This window comes from Ranitomeya imitator, chromosome 3, assembly GCF_032444005.1.
Source record: "Ranitomeya imitator isolate aRanImi1 chromosome 3, aRanImi1.pri, whole genome shotgun sequence".
In the NCBI taxonomy this organism is placed as follows: domain Eukaryota; kingdom Metazoa; phylum Chordata; class Amphibia; order Anura; family Dendrobatidae; genus Ranitomeya; species Ranitomeya imitator.
The window spans coordinates 261715231-261736502 of NC_091284.1; the positions used below are offsets into that span (position 1 = coordinate 261715231).

The window sequence follows — 21272 nt, forward strand, 5'->3', positions numbered from 1 at the left end:
CAACATTACCTTTTATAGCATTCTAGGCTACAGTAGTTTTTCCTTGGGGTTAGATGAAATGGGCTACCTTTCCTTACTTTCACTCATCAGTGAGCTTTGGTTTCTGTTGCTGGTTCACTGGTTATCCTGACCACTGCATACTGTGAACATCCCACAAAACCTGCCATTTTGGAGATGCTAGGACCCAGTTATCTTACCCATAACAATTTGGTGTTCAGAACAGTAGATACTCTTTTACTATATAATTGTCTAAGGGTCACTTCCGTCTGTCCTTCTGTCTGTCTGTCACGGTTATTCATTCGCAGATTGGTCTCGCCAGCTGCCTGTCATGGCTGCCGCGACCAATCAGCGACGGGCAAAGTTCGGAAGAAAATGGCCGCTCCTTACTCCCCGCAGTCAGTGCCTGTCGCCCGCATACTCCCCTCCGATCACCGCTAACACAGGGTTAATGCTGGCGGTAACGGACCGCGTTATGCCGTGGGTAACGCACTCCGCTACCGCCGCTATTAATCCTGTGTGTCCCCAACTTTTTACTATTGACGCTGCCTATGCGGCATCAATAGTGAAAAATGTAATGTTAAAAATAATTAAAAAAATAAATAAACCTGCTATACTCACCCTCCGTAGTCCGCTGAGCCGCTCCCGCCGGCTGCCATCTTCCGCTGCAGTTTCCGGTGGCAAAGATGGTATGGCAGAAGGACCTGCCATGACGTCACGGTCATGTGACTGCGATGTCATCACAGGCCCTGCGCGACAAGGACCTGCCATGACGCCACGATCATGTGACCGCAACGTCATCACAGGCTCTGCGCGCCTGCGCTAGAAAGACCTGCCAAGATGTCACGGTCATGTGACCGCGACGTCATCACAGGTCCTGCGCTCTGATACCAACCCTGGGACCGCAAGCTGCCGTGGACTACAAGGGGCCTTCTGAAAGGTGAGCATATGTTTATTTTTTATTTTTTCACCTGTGACAAACCTGGCTGGGCAATATACTACGTAGCTGGGCAATATACTACGTAGCTGGGCAATATACTACGTAGCTGGGCAATATACTACGTGACTGGCCAATATACTACGTGACTGGCCAATATACTACGTGGCTCTGTGCTGCATACTACTTCGCTGTGCAATATACTACGTGGCTCTGTGCTGTATACTACGTCACTCGGCAATATACTACGTCACTGGGCAATATACTACGTTACTGGCCGATATACTACGTGGCTCTGTGCTGTATACTACGTCGCTGTGCGATATACTATGTCACTGGGCAATATACTACGTGGCTGGGCAATATACTACGTCACTGGGCAATATACTACGTGGCTGGGCAATATACTACGTGGCTCTGTGCTGTATACTACGTAGCTGCGCAATATACTACGTGGCTGGGCAATATACTACGTGACTGGGCAATATACTACGTGGCTGGGCAATATACTACGTGGCTCTGTGCTGCATACTACTTCGCTGTGCAATATACTACGTGGCTCTGTGCTGTATACTACGTCACTCGGCAATATACTACGTCACTGGGCAATATACTACGTTACTGGCCAATATACTACGTGGCTCTGTGCTGTATACTACGTCGCTGTGCGATATACTACGTCACTGGGCAATATACTACGTGGCTGGGCAATATACTATGTCACTGGGCAATATACTAAGTGGCTGGGCAATATACTACGTGGCTCTGTGCTGTATACTACGTAGCTGCGCAATATACTACGTGGCTGGGCAATATACTACGTGACTGGGCAATATACTACGTGGCTGGGCAATATACTACGTGGCTGGGCAATATACTAAGTGACTGGGCAATATACTACGTCGCTGGGCAATATACTACGTGGCTGGACAATATACTAAGTGAATGGGCAATATTCTACGTGGCTGGGCAATATACTACGTGGCTGTGCAATATACTACGTGGGCTGTGCAATATACTACGTGGACATGCATATTCTAGAATACCCGATGTGTTAGAATCAGGCCACCATCTAGTTTATATATAAAAACTGAAATCTTTATTTGAATATATAAAATGACCCCTCAATGTGACAGAGAAAATGAATAAAATTGCTTATCTCATTAAAATGGCATCTTGAAGTTCATGTAATACTTAGACAAGGGCCAAATTATTAGTATAGCATATTGGTGTATAAAATGTAACAACATATTGTGTCCAGAATAATAGCTACCCTTATATGTAAAATATTAAAGGAAACTTGTCTCCAGGTTTGACTGATATGCGATACGGCCGCCACCTTTCAGATAAGGAAAAGGCCTTTTATTATACTCATCTGCGGAGTGGTCCGGTCCGAGGGGTGTCACTCTTCTTGGTCCGACGCTTCCCTTCTTACTATCGCCATTCTCCTGTTTCTTGCTTCATGTGGATGACTCGTCCCTTTGTCATCCACATCGTCTCCGACATCGCGCTTCTGCGCAGACGTACTTCTCTGCCCTTATAAACCTATAAAAAAGTGTCCACGTGGCCAAACGGGACCCACCCATAAGCCTATACAACCAAACAAAAGAGGATCTCTAATATAAGGATTCCTAACAGAGTTCTCAGACCATGCTAAAGAGTGGTATATAATCAAGATCCAAATAAATAGTAAGGGGTTTTGTAATGAATAAATATAAATTTTATTGCACACATTAAATGACAGACAAAAACATAAAGATGTTCAGATGAGATATAAATAACAGCAAAAGGAACTGGTGCTAGCAAAAGTTATGGATGACAGATAATGCACCAGAAAGAGAGAAACGTGTCTCACATAGCACGGCCGCATGGGATAGACAAATGAATAAAGATTGTCTGCAAAAGGTTACACAGTTGTCAGACCTGTAGGCCTGAAAATAAGTTGTGGGCAGGTAAGCCTATAAATATATTGAACAGAGCAAGAGAAGGTTGAATTGTGGTCTCTGCCTAGTTATAGGCTTAAAATTTAGACAGTTGAGGACAAAAGGGCCTCAGGTAGATAGTTTGCAAGTAAAAGTAAAAATAATGTGCAATTACCTTGAGACATTATGGGTGCCACATGCAGGCGGTAAAACGCGTGTCGAGACTCCTGCTCGTCTCACTGTCACCCCTGGTCTTGATAAAACACAGTGGATTTACACCAGCAGATGACATGGCTCCCCAAACCATCATTGATTGTGGATACTTCACAGTAGACCTTGGAAATCAAGGTCCGAGAGCCTAGAGGAAGAGTGGAGAGGCACACATTCCAAGCTGCTTGAGGTCTAGTGTGAAGGTTCCACAATCAGTGATGGTTTGGGGAGCCATGTCATCTGCTGGTTTAGGTCCACTGTGTTTTATCAAGACCAAAGTCGGTGCAGCCATCTACCAGGAAATTTTAGAGCACTTCATGCTTCCCTCTGCCGACAAGCTTTTTGGAGATGGAAATTTCATTCTCCAGCAGGACTTGGGACCTGTCCACACTGCCAAAAGTACCAATACCTGGTTTAAAAACAACAGTATCACTGTATTTGATTGGCCAGCAAACTCACCTGATCTTGTCAAGAGGAAGACGAGTCACGAGACCCAACAATGCAGACAAGCTGAAGGCTGCTATCAAAGCAACCTGAGCTTCCATAACACCTCAGCAGTGCCACAGGCTAATCACCTCCATTTCACGCCGCATTGATGCAGTAACTGATGCAAAAGGAACCCCGACCAAGTATTGACTGCATTTACTGAACACACATTTCAGTAGGCCAACATTTTGGATTTTAAAATTATTATTTCAAGCTGGTGTTATAAAGTATTCTAATTTACTGAGATAATGACTTTTGGGTTTTCATTGACTGTAAGCCATAATCCTCAACATTAAGGCTAGGTCCATATTGCAGTAGGGCATTCCATTTAACAGATCCGTTAAACGGATATGCTAACGATGTGTCCCAAATTGTCTTTTTTTTGTGATCCTGCTAACGCATGCATTAACACATGGTTGCATTGCATCGGCATGCATTAGCAATAGAGGTCTATGCACAGCGAACGCTTCCGTTCGCTGTGTGTTCACCATAATGTACCCGAAAACGCTGTAGTCAGTGTTCGAAGGTGCGTTCCAAAGTAACGGACCATCACTAGCGCATACCAATTTTGACATGCGTTACGCTAATTCAAGTCTATGGGAGCGTTAACTGATCCGTTACATCGCGTTAGTGCTACTTAGAAACGGATCTGTTAAACTGAATGCCCTAACGCAATGTGGACCTAGCCTACACTTGAAATAGATCACTCTGTTTGTAATGACTCTATACAGGTCCTTCTCAAAAAATTAGCATATAGTGTTAAATTTCATTATTTACCATAATGCAATGATTACAATTAAACTTTCATATATTATAGATTCAGGATTATCAGGAGTTGTATGCCAAAATCATCAGTATTAAAACAATAAAAGACCTGACAAATTTCAGTTGGTGGATAATGAATCTATAATATATGAAAGTTTAATTGTAATCATTACATTATGGTAAATAATGAAATTTAACACTATATGCTAATTTTTTGAGAAGGACCTGTATAATGAGTTTAACTTTTTGTACTGAACTGAAATAAATTAACTTTTTGATGATATTCTAATTTTGTGAGATGCACCTGTATATAAATTGGGGAAAACAAGATCGTAAATTATGGATTCTGTCAAATTCCTTTCAAACTGGTTCTACCCAGCTTACTATACTTTCAGAAACAAAGGATTGTTTCACCCAGAAACCTGTATATGATACAATGCCCTGTGTTATTGCTTTTATTAGTAACACTTTTTGTGATTTAGTATTAGCTTTGAATTAGGAGAGAGATATGGGTAGATTTAATTTTCTAATAATCAAAGAAAAGTATAAATATTTACCAAAACAATGTATATAAATCGAAATGTATTTGTGTGGTTGGTTCCCTTACCAGATATACTTTGTCCAGGATAATGGAGTTTTAGTAACATAATGCAGGAGTAAGTTTTGCTCAACTTTTCTGCTAGACTGCTTCTTACAAAATGACTGCTTCAGCAGGACATTCTTACCCAAAATGCATTGGGGTTTTTTCCACCCACAATGGAATTGACTGCTTTACAGAAAAAGAGCTTGTAATACAATTAAACTTCACCAGATGATGTTATTACCACATTAGACGTCACTAACAGAGTATTACTACTCATTAAAGTGACAACCGTAATTTTCACCTCATCTTTTGCCCTAATGGGCAGAACAGACCCACTGACACAAGAAAAAACAACAGAAAAACTATATATATGTGATATTATTAGTCCAAATAGGGAAGAAGTATGGTGAGGGGAGGTAACTAATAGATCACCAATATATTCCTCAAAAGAAAGAAGTACTTATTATGCACAAGAGGGATACATAGTTCAATATGTATCCAGGAAAACAGACCTAAGACAATGTAATGTATTCCTGAGGCCACGGGCTGCCTCAGACAGACTTGGCACTTGCCAGTCTGTTTGGCAGACTCCAGAGAATTCTCATTACCCTTTAACCTCCATACAGTGATCTTGTTTTTCAATAGGACCCAGTGGAATGCTGCCATGGAAGGGCTGCCGTCTTGAGGTAGGAATGTTGCCAAGCAGAGTCAGAGCTGAGAGGTCACATCAACGACCGAATCATGATCCATTACTATAGTTAGAAACAAGATGGGGTTAGAACAGTAATACACTGAACCAAACAGGAGCAGAAGACGCACACCTAGCCAGGGAAATACTAAGCTATATCTGGGAGCTTCCAGTAGCAAGCTGAAAGCCTTAGTAGGGTGTAGTGCTCTCCAGTTGGCCAGAGCAGGGAGCTGATCACTGCAGCTGGACAACACACACCCATACTGCCAGAATGGATGACACTATAAGTACCAGCCACTCTCTAACCTTAGTGGTTGTACAGAGCTTGTTTTCCTGACATCTCTATCATCAGCGCTGCTCACAGAGTGAATACAGCAACACCTGGCAACAGAAGCAGAAGTCGCAGGAACCCAGGAACTCTCTTCTGGGCCAGAACGCCTTCAATGCCCCCGATATTGTACAGACCTTACCACATGAGAATCCAGGATTCTCTGCACTTCATACTCTAAATTTCCTTTAACTAGAACAGGACGAGAAGGATTTCTCAATGGGTGAAATGGAGAACGATTTGACTTAAGGATTGACTTATGAAATACAATGGGTATCTTTAAAGATGGAGCAAATTTCAGGCGGAAAGCTGCAAGGTTAATTACCTTGATTGTCTCATAAGGACAAATAAATCTGGGACCCAGCTTGGCAGAAGGAATCTTAAGTTTGAAATTTTTCGTGGACAACCAAACCTTGTCCCCAACTCCAAAGCTTGGGCCTTTAGAACGTTTCTTTTCGCAGCTGACGTCTGATCACCCTGCGCCCTTTTCAAGTTCTCGATATCAGACCAGATAACCTTTTAATTTAGCCACAGATTTTTCAACCTCTGGCGTATCCATCGCAGTGGTTGAAAAGGAACCAAAACAAGGATGCAATCCAAAATTACAGAACAATGGAGCAGTTTTAATAGATTCTTGATATTGATTATTAATAGCAAATTCAGCTAACAGCAGATGTTCCTCCCAGTCAGACTAATGGTCAGACACATAATACCGAAGATATTGCTCGATTGTTTGATTTGTACATTCTGTCTAACCATTGGTCTCTCGGTGATAGGCAGAAGAAAAAGACAACTCAATATTGTTCTTTTTATAGAATGCCCTTCAAATTTTGGAAATGAACTGACTCCCCCAGTCAGAAACTATATTTTCCAGAACACCATATAATCGCACAATGTGATTGAACAACTTTCTTAGGGTTTCAGAGTTGTGCAACCCACACAAAGGGACAAAATTACACTATTTACTGAAATTGTCAACCACCACCTTGATAAGTCTTCCCTTTTGAGGGTGGGAGGTCAGTAATAAAGTCCATGGAGCGATGAGTTCAAGGACTCCTAGGGGTGGATAGGAGCAGGTGAAAACCAGCAGGATGGGTTAAGGGCATCTTGGCTCGGGTACAAGCTTCACAAGTGAGCACATATTCCCAAAGTCTTTAACTATGGTTGGCCACCAAAAATCCCTGGTTACCAGTCGGATGGTATTGTTTTTAGCAGAGTGACCTGGAAAGACAGAATCATGAGACTCCTGAAAACTACGTAAGCGAAACTGAGGAACAAATCATTTTTGTGTAGGAATAGTGTCAGTGGCTTGCTCTTGGGATCTACGTATCTCTTCTACAAGATCTAATTAAACAGACGATACAACTATACCCGCAGCTAGAATAGGAACTGGTTCAGAGTCCTCAGACTGAGAGGGACAGTCCTGGAGCGTGTCGTTCTGGAGAGTGCATCAGCTTTTATGTTCTTCGTATCGGGTCTGAATGTCACTACAAAGCCAAATCTAGGAAAGAACAAAGCCCATCTCGCTTGCCTAGTGTTGAGTCTCTTAGCTGATTCCAAATAAGTCAGATTTTTGTGGTCCATGATAACACTGACTTCGTTTGGCACCATTCCTCGAATGGTTAACCCCTTTCCGACATCGGGCATAATAGTACGCCAATGTCGGACACCTTCCCTTTGATGTGGGCTCCGGCAGTGAGCCCACGTCTTTCCCAGTGTTCAGCTGCTTTGCACACCTGACATGTGCCCGCAACAGCCGCGGGTTGAATCGTGATCCACCCGCAGCTATTAACCCATTAAATCCTGCTGTCAAACACTGACCGTGGCATTTAACATGTGCTTCCGGCAATTGCACTGGATATCCGCCCATCAGTGACCCTCGATTACGGGTCACCAATGAGTAGGCATATCAACCAGAGGTCTCCTGGAGACCTCTATGGTTGTCACTGCCGGCTACATACAGGCGAACTGATCATTGCCCGTATGAGCCGATCGGGTTATGTCAGCTTCTAGTTTCCCATGGAGGCTTTCTAGTTTCCCATGGAGGCTATTGAAGATGCTAAAAGTTAAAAAAAAAAAAAAAAAAAGATTTTTAAAAATATAAGTTCAAATTGCGCCCCCCCATTTTGCCCCATTCTGCCCCATTCAAAATAAAACAATTAAAAAAAATCAAACATACACATATTTGGTATCGCCGCATTCAGAATTGCCGGATCTATCAATAAAAAAAGGATTAACCTGGTCGCTGAACGGCATAGCGAGAAAGTCAAAACGCCAGAATTACATTTATTTGGTACCCGCGATATTTCATTAATATGCAATAACTGGTGATCAAAAGATCATATTTGCACCAAGATGGTATAAGTAAAAATGTCAGCTTGGCACACAAAAATAAGTCCTTACCCAACCAGAGATCACGAAAAATGGAGACGCTAGAGGTATTGGAATATGGCGCAATTTTTTTTTTTTTTTTTTTTTAACAAAGTTTGGAATTTTTTTTCACCACTTAAATAAAAAAGAACCTAGACATGTTTGGTGTCTATGAACTCATAATGACCTGGAGAATCATGATGGCAGGTCAGTTTTAGCATTTAGTGAAAAAGCAAAACAAAAAACAAATTTGAGATTGCATTTTTTTAAATTTTGCCGCACTTGGAATTTTTTTCCCATTTTCCAGTACACGATATGTTAAAACCAATGGTGTCGTTCAGAAGTACAACTCGTCCTGCAAAAAACAAGCCCTCACATGGCCATATTGATGGGAAAAAAGTTATGGCTCTGGGAAGAAGAGGATCAAAAAACAAAAACGCAAAACCAAAAATGCCTCCGGTTATGAAGAGGGGTTAATTGCCAACAATACACGATTACTAATGTCATAATTCCTCTTGGCAGATGAAAATTTTCATGAAAAGAAGGCGCACGGATGAAGTTGACTGAGAGATGGGGTACCTTCCGATAACACTGCACCAACTCCAACCTCAGAGGTATTGACCGCCACAATAAAAGGATGCTCAAGATCGGGCTGAACCAATACAGGGTCAGACAAAAAACATTTCTTTAACTCAGAGAAGGCCTCAGGCTTCCGATTAACAACATGGGGAACCTCAAGCCCGCAGGCCTTTTACGGCCCTCGATGACCTTTTATCCGGCTCCTGGGCAGATTCCCAGGAACCACAGTGCTTTGGTCTGCGGCAGTATTTTGACAACCACTGGCCCATTAATTTCTTGCTCTGTAAGCATGCGCATGAAGCGTTTGCTACTGAACTCTGAGGCATGCGAATGAAAGATTACATTTTGACACCAATGCCAGCTTCAGGACGTACTTCCTGGATGGAATTCAGAAAGAAAGATTCCCCACCCCTGCTTTACAGTAATTGAGTTAAGTTCAAAATAGTCAATACAAGGTCTGAAACCACCATCTTTTTCTTTCAACAAAAAAGAGTCCTGTGCCTACTGGTGATTTGGATAGTCTGATGAACCCTTTTTGTAGACTGTTTGCTATTACGTTCTGGACCAGAAAGATTACATATTTTACCTTTCGGGAGAGGGCAGTTAGGTACCATTTCTATGGGACAATCATAATCTCTGTATGCGGTAGTTTTAAAGATTGGGGAAAAATTCTGAAAATTCATCAGCAAAATGTTTGAGTACATGAGGTAAGCCATTGGATATGGCTTAAGATAGATTCACAGAAAAGGACATACATTTCTGCTGACACTCAGTGCTCCAGCACACAATATCACCGTGGTACCAATGACTGATTATGATTACGTAACCAAGGCATGCCCAAGACCACAGCCATGGACAAGTTCTCAAGAACAAAAAATGACACCAATTCATTTTTGCATTTCAAGGCCACAATGCCTTTAATCCTTTTGTCCTAGCAGTCTGTGGCTGTCTCATGACATGGTAATTAACCATCGGTTTTAATTACAGCAGGATCATTCCTTCCCATATAAAAGTAGGCTATCAGCCCATGAGAGGAGTCCCAAAGGATAGGTCCCAGCAATGAGAATCACTTATGCGATAAGTGTCCTCAATTTTTCCTATTTTCTAGAGCAATAATGCAATTCAAATTTCATGTATTTCATGTTTACATGCTGTAGTGCTATAGAGTGCTACTTTATTTTGTTAGTTATGTATGGAGATGGCTACTTAGTAATCACCTGTACACACATGATTTTTGTTTAGAAGTGACTGTCTTTTGATAATGGTAATTAACCATGTCCGCATATAGCCACAGACAACAGATGGACATCTATCCATCTTTTTTTGATATGCACAAACTTTTCTTGTCCTGGGTATATCTTTACAGTTGAGGAGACATTGTTTAATGGGGAAATGAGGTAAACAGGTGAATATAATATGGGGGGCATATTATGTGAGTGGGGGGACATATTTGCCATAGGACATAATATGGGGGAACAGAGGGGATATTCTAGTTGAAACCTGAAGTTTACATGCACAATATAGAAAGACACATATGCATATTTTTCTCAATATCTGACATGAAATCACCTTCCTGTTTTAGGTCATTTAGGTATTGTGAGAAGCTTTGTGGAAGGATATCCCAAACGTCTGACCCAAAGTCATTCAGTTTAAGGGCAATGTTACCAAATGCTAATGAAATGTATGTTAACTTTTAACGTTGCAGTAATAAGAAGTAATAAAAATGCCTTAAAACATTCTCTTTCTTTCTTTCTTTCTTTCTTTCTTTCTTTCTTTCTTTCTTTCTTTCTTTCTTTCTTTCTTTCTTTCTTTCTTTCTTTCTTTCTATCTATCTTTCTTTCTTTCTTTCTTTTTCTCTCTCTCTCTCTCTCTCTCTCTCTCTCTCTCTCTCTCTCTCTCTCATTATTCTGGCATTTGGCAAATAATAATTATGGAAATCCTAATTGACCTCAAGCGGGAAAGGTTTCAACTATATATAGGCATGTACAGTATATGCACTTGCATGCATCATTGGCGCGCAAAGTCATATAAACATGTACAGCCTGGGCTACTTCCCTTTACACTATGCCAACATTCTAGTCAATAATTGCCTTTCTAAAAATGTTCAAATTTCCATTGGAACTAGGCAAGGTTTCCCTTTGTCACCACTGCTGTTTACCTTAACAATAGAACCGTTAGAATCAGTAAGAATGAATCCTCCAATCTAAGGAATTCATACCAACAATAGACAATATAAAATAAACCTATTCACAGACTATGCCATTTTTACTTTATCGGATCCGATGAATTCTCCCAGAGAACTGACCAATACTTTCACCGATATATCTTGCTACAAAATCAACCCCCCAAAAATAAAAAGTTCAGAGTTTTATCTAGACATAGACTTAATACAACCTATTAAAACATATTCCCCTATTCTTGGGGAAACTACTCCATTACTTATCTAGGAAGAAAAGTAACAAACCCAAGTTCCAGCATAATAGATACCAATTTAAAGGATCTTTATACAGATATCCAAGATAGTATTACAAACAGATAAAAACTGAATCCTCACTCATGGCTAGGTAGATTTCTTCAGGTCAAAAAGACTAATTAGGCAGAAATAGAATCTGCATATATGAATCAGCAACCCCTATCTTCCTAAGGCCAGGTTCACATTACATTTTGGCGTCCGTTAGACGGACTATGTTACACCACAGCATAACGCGGTGTAACGTAGTCCATTAACGGCGCCATTTAGTCCAATGTCGGATGCATCGCTAGCGCACGCCCCCAATGGGCGTGCGCTAGCAATGTGCCGTCATTGAGTGATGACCCTGGGACGTGGGCTACAGCGTTTCTGGGTCCGTCACCGCTAGCGCAGATAGAGCATCTGCTAGCTCTATCTGCTCTAGCGCGATGACATATCAGCACTTGCGTTAACAGCAGCCCGTTACGGTATGTGTTGAACGGGCTGCTGCTAACGCAATATGAACCTAGCCTTAATCTTAGCCCATTTAATGGTTTCCAATCTTCTACTCCCATATCGCCCTATGATCAGTTCAACTATTGCTGCTTGGAAAAAATGAGTCAAAAGTTCAAACGCTCCTCTGACTGAGATACCTCTAAAATGTCTAAAAAATATTTCTATTACCTCTCTAAATACTCTAATTCCCAACTTTCCTTGTGAAAAATGGGAGAAATTAGGGATCCAAGATTGTTGTATAATAATAAAAAAGAACAAGCCTAACTCTTTCATAAACTTTTAAGCATTGAAATCCAGTTTCTGTATTTTAAATTAGAACTTTTACAACTGTCTAGAAATGAGGAAACTACTCAGGAAATATCTAAAATTTCCAATTGTTCTACCTAAAGATATCTTGCTTCTCATCCAAAACTCATCTGTTAACAATCTCTGGAAAACCAGAGAAATCTGGCAATATTTAACACAGACTCCTCTTATTCCAAGCCTTCATAATGTTGAAAAATGGCAAAGAGCCTTTAAACTTGCTTATACAGCTACAACTAACACCACTCTTCATCGAGTCTTTCTTTAAGCTTTTAACTAAATGGTGCTACACTCCCATAAGGTTGAAACCTGCTTTCTCTGACTGGACAAATGTTGGAGAAATTGCGGACCTAGGCTGTGTGCCCATATTGCGTTTTTTTATGCGTTTTTGCCGCTGCAGAAACGCTTAAAAATGCATTCCCATGCAATCCTATGGGATTCCGCAGTTGGTGTGCCCATGCTGCGGATTTTCCCGCTGCGGAATCGCATAGCGGTAAAGCCCGCAGCATGTTCATTATTTCTGCGGAATCTCGGCGATTCCACCACCATGGGATTGCATTGAAACGCTCACTTTATGCATGTGGCTATGCTATGCAGATGGTACCCAGGATCTGGAGGAGATGACACTCCTTCAGGCCCTGGGAACAATATTCCTGTGTAAAAAAAAAAAAATAAATAAATAAAATTAAAATAAAAAATAGGGATATTCTTACCTTCTGATGGCCCCCGGAGTCCTCCCGCCTCTCAGCGGTGCACGCAGCAGCTTCCGTTCCCAGGGATGCATTGCGCAAATCACCTGAGATGACGTCGCGGTCACGCGACTGTGACGTCACAAAGGTCCTTCGCGCAAAGCATCTCTGGGAATGGAACGTAACGGGAGCGCCGCTGAGGAGATCGGGGGCTGCCGGAAGGTGAGAATATTTTTTATTATTTTAAAATTCTATCTTTTACTATTGATGCTGCCTATGCAGTAAAAAGTTGGTCACACTTGTCAATCAGTTTTCCAAGCGATGCTTTAAATTGCTTGTAAAGTGCAAGCATTCTGCAAGCTAATTACGCTTACAAAACGCTTGTGTTTTGTGGGAAAACGCATGCAATACCGCATGCGTTTTACCCACAGCAGGGAGTTGCGGAAATGCTGCGGACATTTCCGTAGCATTTCTGCAACGTGGGCACATAGCCTTAGAGCTAACCTCTATCATATTTTCTGGGATTAGCCCAAGATCAGGAAGCAATGGGATGATATCTTATTTTAAAGATAATTACCAATGTAATTATTCTTAGGGAAGCCTCCCTTTTATTATTTTCACTATACATAACATGATTTTCCTACTTATTCCAGATACATTATGATACATACTTTTTTGGTTGCGATACATTTGTTGGCAACCAATTGGAAGTCATCCAGTATTTTTTCTTTTTAAGATATAATATATGAAATATTTCATAACACATTCGAACGATCCTCCAAAAATAAGAAATGACACCTTCCAAAAATAGAGTCAAATGGTATCTCTGGAATATAGAATTCTAATCCAAGGTGAGTACCACCACTAATACAAATGTTTAAGATGGTCAGAATCTTGAATTCCAAACTTTGATTGATTTTAGTTTCTCAGTTATTTGTTTGTAATGGTAATCTGAGTTCACAGCTTATATTCGTGTTTTTCTGTAATGTGGTAATGCTCGGAGACCTACCCGCCTCTTTTCATCTTCCTCCCCTATTTTTCTGCCCAATAAACTTTGCTAGGATTCCTTCCTTCCTCACATTTCCCCTACCCCTTTTTTCCTTTTCCCAGTTAATTCCCTTGTTTTTTTATCCCTAGTTTAATTGTTTGACTTTATAATCTTGAAAAACTCGATAAAAATAATTTGATGATAAAAATTTAGTATAGGTGGAATTGTACTGGCTTGGAGAATTACTGTATGTTGCCAGATCAATTTCACCTTACAATGAATGTCTTAAAAACAAAATAATGTGGAATTGCAGTTTTTTTTCCGTAATTTCAGCACATCTGGATTTTTATTTTCCATTCTTCCAGTACGTTGTATCCAAAAATAAATGCTGCCATTCAAAGCTACAATTTGTCCAGTAAATGAAGCATAAGTGTGGGCGGGCACCATCTACTGGCAATATAATATAATAGTAGTCCAATACTTGTATGGGGATCACCTAATGCATGTCAAAAACACTGGCTAATTGAAATAGAAAAATATACATGCACACAACAGGGATCACCCAAGCAATATCTTTGATTACAAAAAAGCTTTATTACAGAACCAGAAATACACATATAAAAACAAGTAAAAATCCCTTAGGGATGGTTCACATAGACACAGATCCACAATAGAAAAATACCCATACGTACCTCTAGGCTGAAAGTGGCAATGATAGAAAATAGTCAACACAACACACATATAGACTACGAATGCTTGTTGTAAACAAACTCACAACACAAAGTGTACAGATGGACAAGGAAATATATAATGTCCCAACTAAATGTATATAATGGCACAATTTGTCCTGCACAATGGTTCCAATGAAAGAGTGTGGTGCCAATGAGATGGGGTCCCAATCACCCCCTGACTGGTCAAGAGACCGAGTTAGATAAATTAGATTGATGTATAGGCAGTAAATGGCCCTGACACAGTCAGAAGGTCGCCCCAACACAATGTCCAGCCTAAGGGATACCCGGACCCACGCGTTCCGACACTCACGGTGTCTTTCTCAAGGTGGATATGTCTTAAAAACAAAATGATGGTGGAATTCCAGTTTTTTTTCCGTAATTTCAACACATCTGGATTTTTATTTTCCATTCTTCCAGTACGTTGTATCCAAAAATAAATGCTGCCATTCAAAACTAAAATTTGTCCAGTAAAAACGCATATGGCTATGTCGACAAAAAAAAAAAATACATAAGTTATAGCTATTGGAAAAGGAAAGGAAAAAACAGTCACTAATCAGATTTATTTTGTCTTTTAGTGCAAGAAACCCAGATGTCAGGAATTTCTCCGCAACCACCGTATCCTACACAGCCATCATATCCTACACAGCCATCATATCCTATGCAACCTGCATATCCAATGCAGCCTCCATACCCTATGCAGTCTCCTTATCCCACTCAACCACCGTACCCAATGGACCCTAAGTTTGCACCATCAGTACCAGGATATGAACCTGTGCCTGTATATCAACCAAGTGGTCCAACACCACAATACCCTATGTACCCACCAGGACCTCCAATGTACAATCCAAATGGTAAGACACACAGCGTTTTGTTCAAGGGGACTGTCAGCACAGAATGACTGTTCAAACCAAATACAGGTGCTCTTTGCACCGTGGCGAGGCAAAACATTTCAGTGCACCTGTCCACCTATTTGTTTTCCATCTATCTCCGCCCTTCTATGGCTCTTTGCTTCATTGGTTGACAAATTTGTCTGTCAATCAAAGTATGGAGAGGTGGAGATATAGGGAAAACAAGTGAGAGGTTAATTTAAATGTTTGGTCATGCCAAAGGTGCACCGAGCGCCTCCACTTAGTTTGAAGATTCATTCTGCGCATTTTAATGGAGGAATGTTTCTATTTACTATCTAATAGACCTGACAGAATAACAAATCTGCAGGTGGTTGGGCATTTAGGAAATAGCGACCACAATATTGTGCAGTTTCACCTGTCTTTCACTAGGGGGACTTGTCAGGGAGTCACAAAAACATTGAACTTTAGGAAGGCAAAGTTTGAACAGCTTAGAGATGCCCTTAATCTGGTAGACTGGGACAATATCCTCAGAAATGAGAATACAGATAATAAATGGGAAATGTTTAAGAACATCCTAAATAGGCAGTGTAAGCGGTTTATACCTTGTGGGAATAAAAGGACTAGAAATAGGAAAAACCCAATGTGGCTAAACAAAGAAGTAAGACAGGCAATTAACAGTAAAAAGAAAGCATTTGCACTACTAAAGCAGGATGGCACCATTGAAGCTCTAAAAAACTATAGGGAGAAAAATACTTTATCTAAAAAACTAATTAAAGCTGCCAAAAAGGAAACAGAGAAGCACATTGCTAAGGAGAGTAAAACTAATCCCAAACTGTTCTTCAACTATATCAATAGTAAAAGAATAAAAACTGAAAATGTAGGCCCCTTAAAAAATAGTGAGGAAAGAATGGTTGTAGATGACGAGGAAAAAGCTAACATATTAAACACCTTCTTCTCCACGGTATTCACGGTGGAAAATGAAATGCTAGGTGAAATCCCAAGAAACAATGAAAACCCTATATTAAGGGTCACCAATCTAACCCAAGAAGAGGTGCGAAACCGGCTAAATAAGATTAAAATAGATAAATCTCCGGGTCCGGATGGCATACACCCACGAGTACTAAGAGAACTAAGTAATGTAATAGATAAACCATTATTTCTTATTTTTAGTGACTCTATAGCGACAGGGTCTGTTCCGCAGGACTGGCGCATAGCAAATGTGGTGCCAATATTCAAAAAGGGCTCTAAAAGTGAACCTGGAAATTATAGGCCAGTAAGTCTAACCTCTATTGTTGGTAAAATATTTGAAGGGTTTCTGAGGGATGTTATTCTGGATTATCTCAATGAGAATAACTGTTTAACTCCATATCAGCATGGGTTTATGAGAAATCGCTCCTGTCAAACCAATCTAATCAGTTTTTATGAAGAGGTAAGCTATAGACTGGACCACGGTGAGTCATTGGACGTGGTATATCTCGATTTTTCCAAAGCGTTTGATACCGTGCCGCACAAGAGGTTGGTACACAAAATGAGAATGCTTGGTCTGGGGGAAAATGTGTGTAAATGGGTTAGTAACTGGCTTAGTGATAGAAAGCAGAGGGTGGTTATAAATGGTATAGTCTCTAACTGGGTCGCTGTGACCAGTGGGGTACCGCAGGGGTCAGTATTGGGACCTGTTCTCTTCAACATATTCATTAATGATCTGGTAGAAGGTTTACACAGTAAAATATCGATATTTGCAGATGATACAAAACTATGTAAAGCAGTTAATACAAGAGAAGATAGTATTCTGCTACAGATGGATCTGGATAAGTTGGAAACTTGGGCTGAAAGGTGGCAGATGAGGTTTAACAATGATAAATGTAAGGTTATACACATGGGAAGAAGGAATCAATGTCACCATTACACACTGAATGGGAAACCACTGGGTAAATCTGACAGGGAGAAGGACTTGGGGATCCTAGTTAATGATAAACTTACCTGGAGCAGCCAGTGCCAGGCAGCAGCTGCCAAGGCAAACAGGATCATGGGGTGCATTAAAAGAGGTCTGGATACACATGATGAGAGCATTATACTGCCTCTGTACAAATCCCTAGTTAGACCGCACATGGAGTACTGTGTCCAGTTTTGGGCACCGGTGCTCAGGAAGGATATAATGGAACTAGAGAGAGTACAAAGGAGGGCAACAAAATTAATAAAGGGGATGGGAGAACTACAATACCCAGATAGATTAGCGAAATTAGGATTATTTAGTCTAGAAAAAAGACGACTGAGGGGCGATCTAATAACCATGTATAAATATATAAGGGGACAATACAAATATCTCGCTGAGGATCTGTTTATACCAAGGAAGGTGACGGGCACAAGGGGGCATTCTTTGCGTCTGGAGGAGAGAAGGTTTTTCCACCAACATAGAAGAGGATTCTTTACTGTTAGGGCAGTGAGAATCTGGAATTGCTTGCCTGAGGAGGTGGTGATGGCGAACTCAGTCGAGGGGTTCAAGAGAGGCCTGGATGTCTTCCTGGAGCAGAACAATATTGTATCATACAATTATTAGGTTCTGTAGAAGGACGTAGATCTGGGTATTTATTATGATGGAATATAGGCTGAACTGGATGGACAAATGTCTTTTTTCGGCCTTACTAACTATGTTACTATGTTACTATGTTACTATTTGTGGAGAGTGTCAAGTTGACTTAAGGAGCCTTATAAAGGCTGTGCAGTGCTCATCTGGGAGTTTAAATATGCAAATAATCTCTTCAGAGACGAAGAAAACTGTACCTCAAGAACTGGACCTACTGAATGACCTACTGTAAATAGGAATTGGTAATACTAAAAGTCTACATCAATCCTTTTATCCATTCTTGCCACACAACTTACAATAAGAAGCCAAACCCGAAACTCTATTTTCAGACTTGTTTTAAGGTGTTTACCCCTCAGTTTAAAGTAGTAAGTCTGATTTTGCTGGGTGAGAGGCCTCCGACTGGCTGTTTAAGAGGTAACATTTCTTCTTCTAAGAGTGCCAAATCTGCTTAAGAAGACTTGTAGGCAATGCAATGCTCCTCTGGCAGTTTAAGTACAGTTGTGCTCAAAAATGTACATACCCCTACCGAATTTCTGCTTTCTTGGCCTTTTTCATAGAATATGAATAATAATGGCAAAACTTTTTTCTCCACTCCATGGTTAGTGGTTGGATGAAGCCATTTATTGTCAAACTTATGTGGTTTCTATTTTTAAATCATAATGACAACCCAAAACATCCAAATGACCCTGATAGAAAGTTTGCATACCCCATTTCTTAATACTGTGTATTGCCCCTGTTACGTGTTACGGAACCACTCAGCACCCAGAATATGTCGTGCAGTTATATGTATGTATAATAGGTTCCATGTGAGATGCATGTCCCTGATGCATCAGCCCACAGGCTGCGCCCCTGGGCAGAGGGGACACAATATTCCCCTTTTGTCTGCCCCCCACCTTTGTAATTCCCACAGTAAATATCGGCAGGCTTCGGCCACCTGCGGCTATTGTAATGTATTTCTGGCCTGCCGCTTTTCTATTGGCCTGCCCTCTCTATCTGTGTGATTATATTCTGTGTCCTGTGAGTAAAGTGTTATCAGACTGGAAATACGTGGAGAAGCAGTGATCTTTTATATGCGCCCATGTAACCAAGCAATTCCAGCCAGCGTCCTTCATTCAGACTCCAGACAAAGCAGAGTGGACCTCCTGAAGCACAGGGTGGTACTGAAAGAGGTACCCCAGCTTGGTAGACCCCGTTACACTAGTGGCAGACAGCGGTATATGATACCCCTTCTACAGGAGGAAAGGAATGAATGGAAAATAACTACCAGAAGTTAAAGAGGACTACATTAAAATATGTGGTGGAAGCCCGAGGGTTGATCGCCAGCAACAAAACAAAAGCGGATTTGATAGCAGCCATCATGGAACACGACAGTGCAGCGCCCCCCAATGTGAACGTGGAGGAGACTGAATTCCAGAGGGAGGTAAATAACAGACTGGCGTTCTATGGCCCAAACCCTGCAGTAGAGATCATACGAGAGGTGATGGCTGATGTGCGTACTGATCTGAAGGAAAAGATGGCCGAGCGGACCAGGATAGTGCTGGCCAAGATGGAGATGGCAGAGCGGAGAGAGGAGAGAGGAGAGTCAGCGAGCGGGGGGAGCTCTGGCCTTCTACTAGGTATTTTCAACGGTAAGCCACAAAAAGATCCAGTATAATGCCTTCCGATAGTTGGGGGAGGCAGAGGAAGACATTGATGGCTTTCTGCAGGACTTTGAGCGGCAGTGTGCCCTTCATCAAATGAAGCCGGAGGAACGGGTTCAGATTCTGGCCAGCAAGCTGACAGGCCGGGCAGCGGACGCCTATCGCACGGTACCTGATGAGGACTGTATGGACTATGAGCGGATCAAAGAAGTGATCTTGGCCCGATATGCGCTGACACCAGAGGCATACCGGCAAACGTTTCGCAGACTTATAAAATGCGTAACCAATACCCACGCTGAATGGGCCTGTAAATTATGGCGGTCGCTGCTACAGTGGGTACATGGGAGCCAAGCAACCACTAAGGAAGACGTCCTCCAGCTCTTCTTGTTAGAACGATTTTTTAATGGACTAACCCCCGAGACACAGGAATGGCTTCGGGACAGGCGGCCAACGACTCTTGAGGAAGCTGCTCGTCTGGCTGATGAACATCATGATGCCAGGAGGCCTCAGTTGTCCGGATCAAAGATGGTCACTAGGGGTCCGCCCATGGACCTGGAGGGCCCCAAACCACCGAAGATTGTAGGGGGACCAGCTAGAAACCCGGCCTACCACAGTCCCCCTGGGGCGCGATGCCACACCTGCCGTCAGCTGGCCCACCTGCAAAGACAATGTCCCAACCGGACTCAGCATACCCAGTGGCCAAAGGCGGGAACAGCTACCTTCAGCCGGGCTACTGTACACTGCTACCAAGGCGAAGCTGACCCGGCATTGGGGGCTACGACTAACCAATAGGTGGAAGAGATTGAAGAAGTGCTGCATGAAGTAGATCCCGTGCAGGCAGCCCAGGCAGATAATTGACAACAGGTCGTGTGGGTTAATGGGAAACGTATGCAGGGACTAAGAGATTCCGGGGCAACTTTGACCCTTGTGAAGCCTCATCTCGTCCGGGACCAAGAGAAGACTGACCGGACAGTGGCAGTCCGTGTAGCAGGGGGAGCTATACATCGACTGCCCACTGCCAGGATTCACCTGAACTGGCGAGTCGGGGATGGCCTTGTTGAGGTCGGTTTGATGGAGGATTTGCCTCCAGACGTCTTGCTGGGAAATGACTTGGGGCCCATGTTGTCTGCCTTCTCGGTTGCCCCTCTGGTTGAGACATATCCTGTGACCACCCAGAGACAAGCTCGAGCTGCGGAGGCAGAATCACACTCAGAGGAGGCCCAGGTAAGACATCCCAGCCCTACACGTATTCCCATAGCCAGACACATTTCTTGGGCCATCCCAGATGAATTTAAGAGGGAGTTACTTGAGGATCCTTCATTGGAGGGATATCGTGGGAAGGCAAAGGAGGGGAGAGGGGTACTGGAAGAGGAACAGTTTGTATGGAAGCAGGGACTCCTCTACCGGATCACACAGCAGCACCACACAGGGACAAGCCCCACTATAAAACGACAGCTGGTAGTTCCCAAGAAGTATAGGCAGGAGTTACTGCAAATCTCTTATGACATACCCTTGGCCGGGCACTTCGGCGTCAGTAGGTGCAGGCATCGTCTGGTGCAGGCATCGTCTGACACAAAACTTGTTTTGGCCGGGGTAACCTATGATGTTCGTCAGTACTGCCAGACCTGTGACAGCTGCCAGCGCATTGGCAAGAGGGGA

The 21272-nt window shown here is 42.2% G+C and overlaps 1 protein-coding gene across 2 annotated transcripts in view; it reads left to right on the forward strand.

Annotated features, from left to right (window-relative positions):
* The window catches only part of SHISA4 (shisa family member 4), a 146459-nt gene that overhangs the window by 97240 nt on the left and 27947 nt on the right, over positions 1–21272 (forward strand). For both annotated transcript variants that reach the window (XM_069756420.1, XM_069756419.1), the window contains exon 4: positions 15117–15392. In XM_069756420.1, the coding sequence (XP_069612521.1) occupies positions 15117–15392 (276 nt within the window). The remainder of the gene's footprint in view (positions 1–15116; positions 15393–21272) is intronic.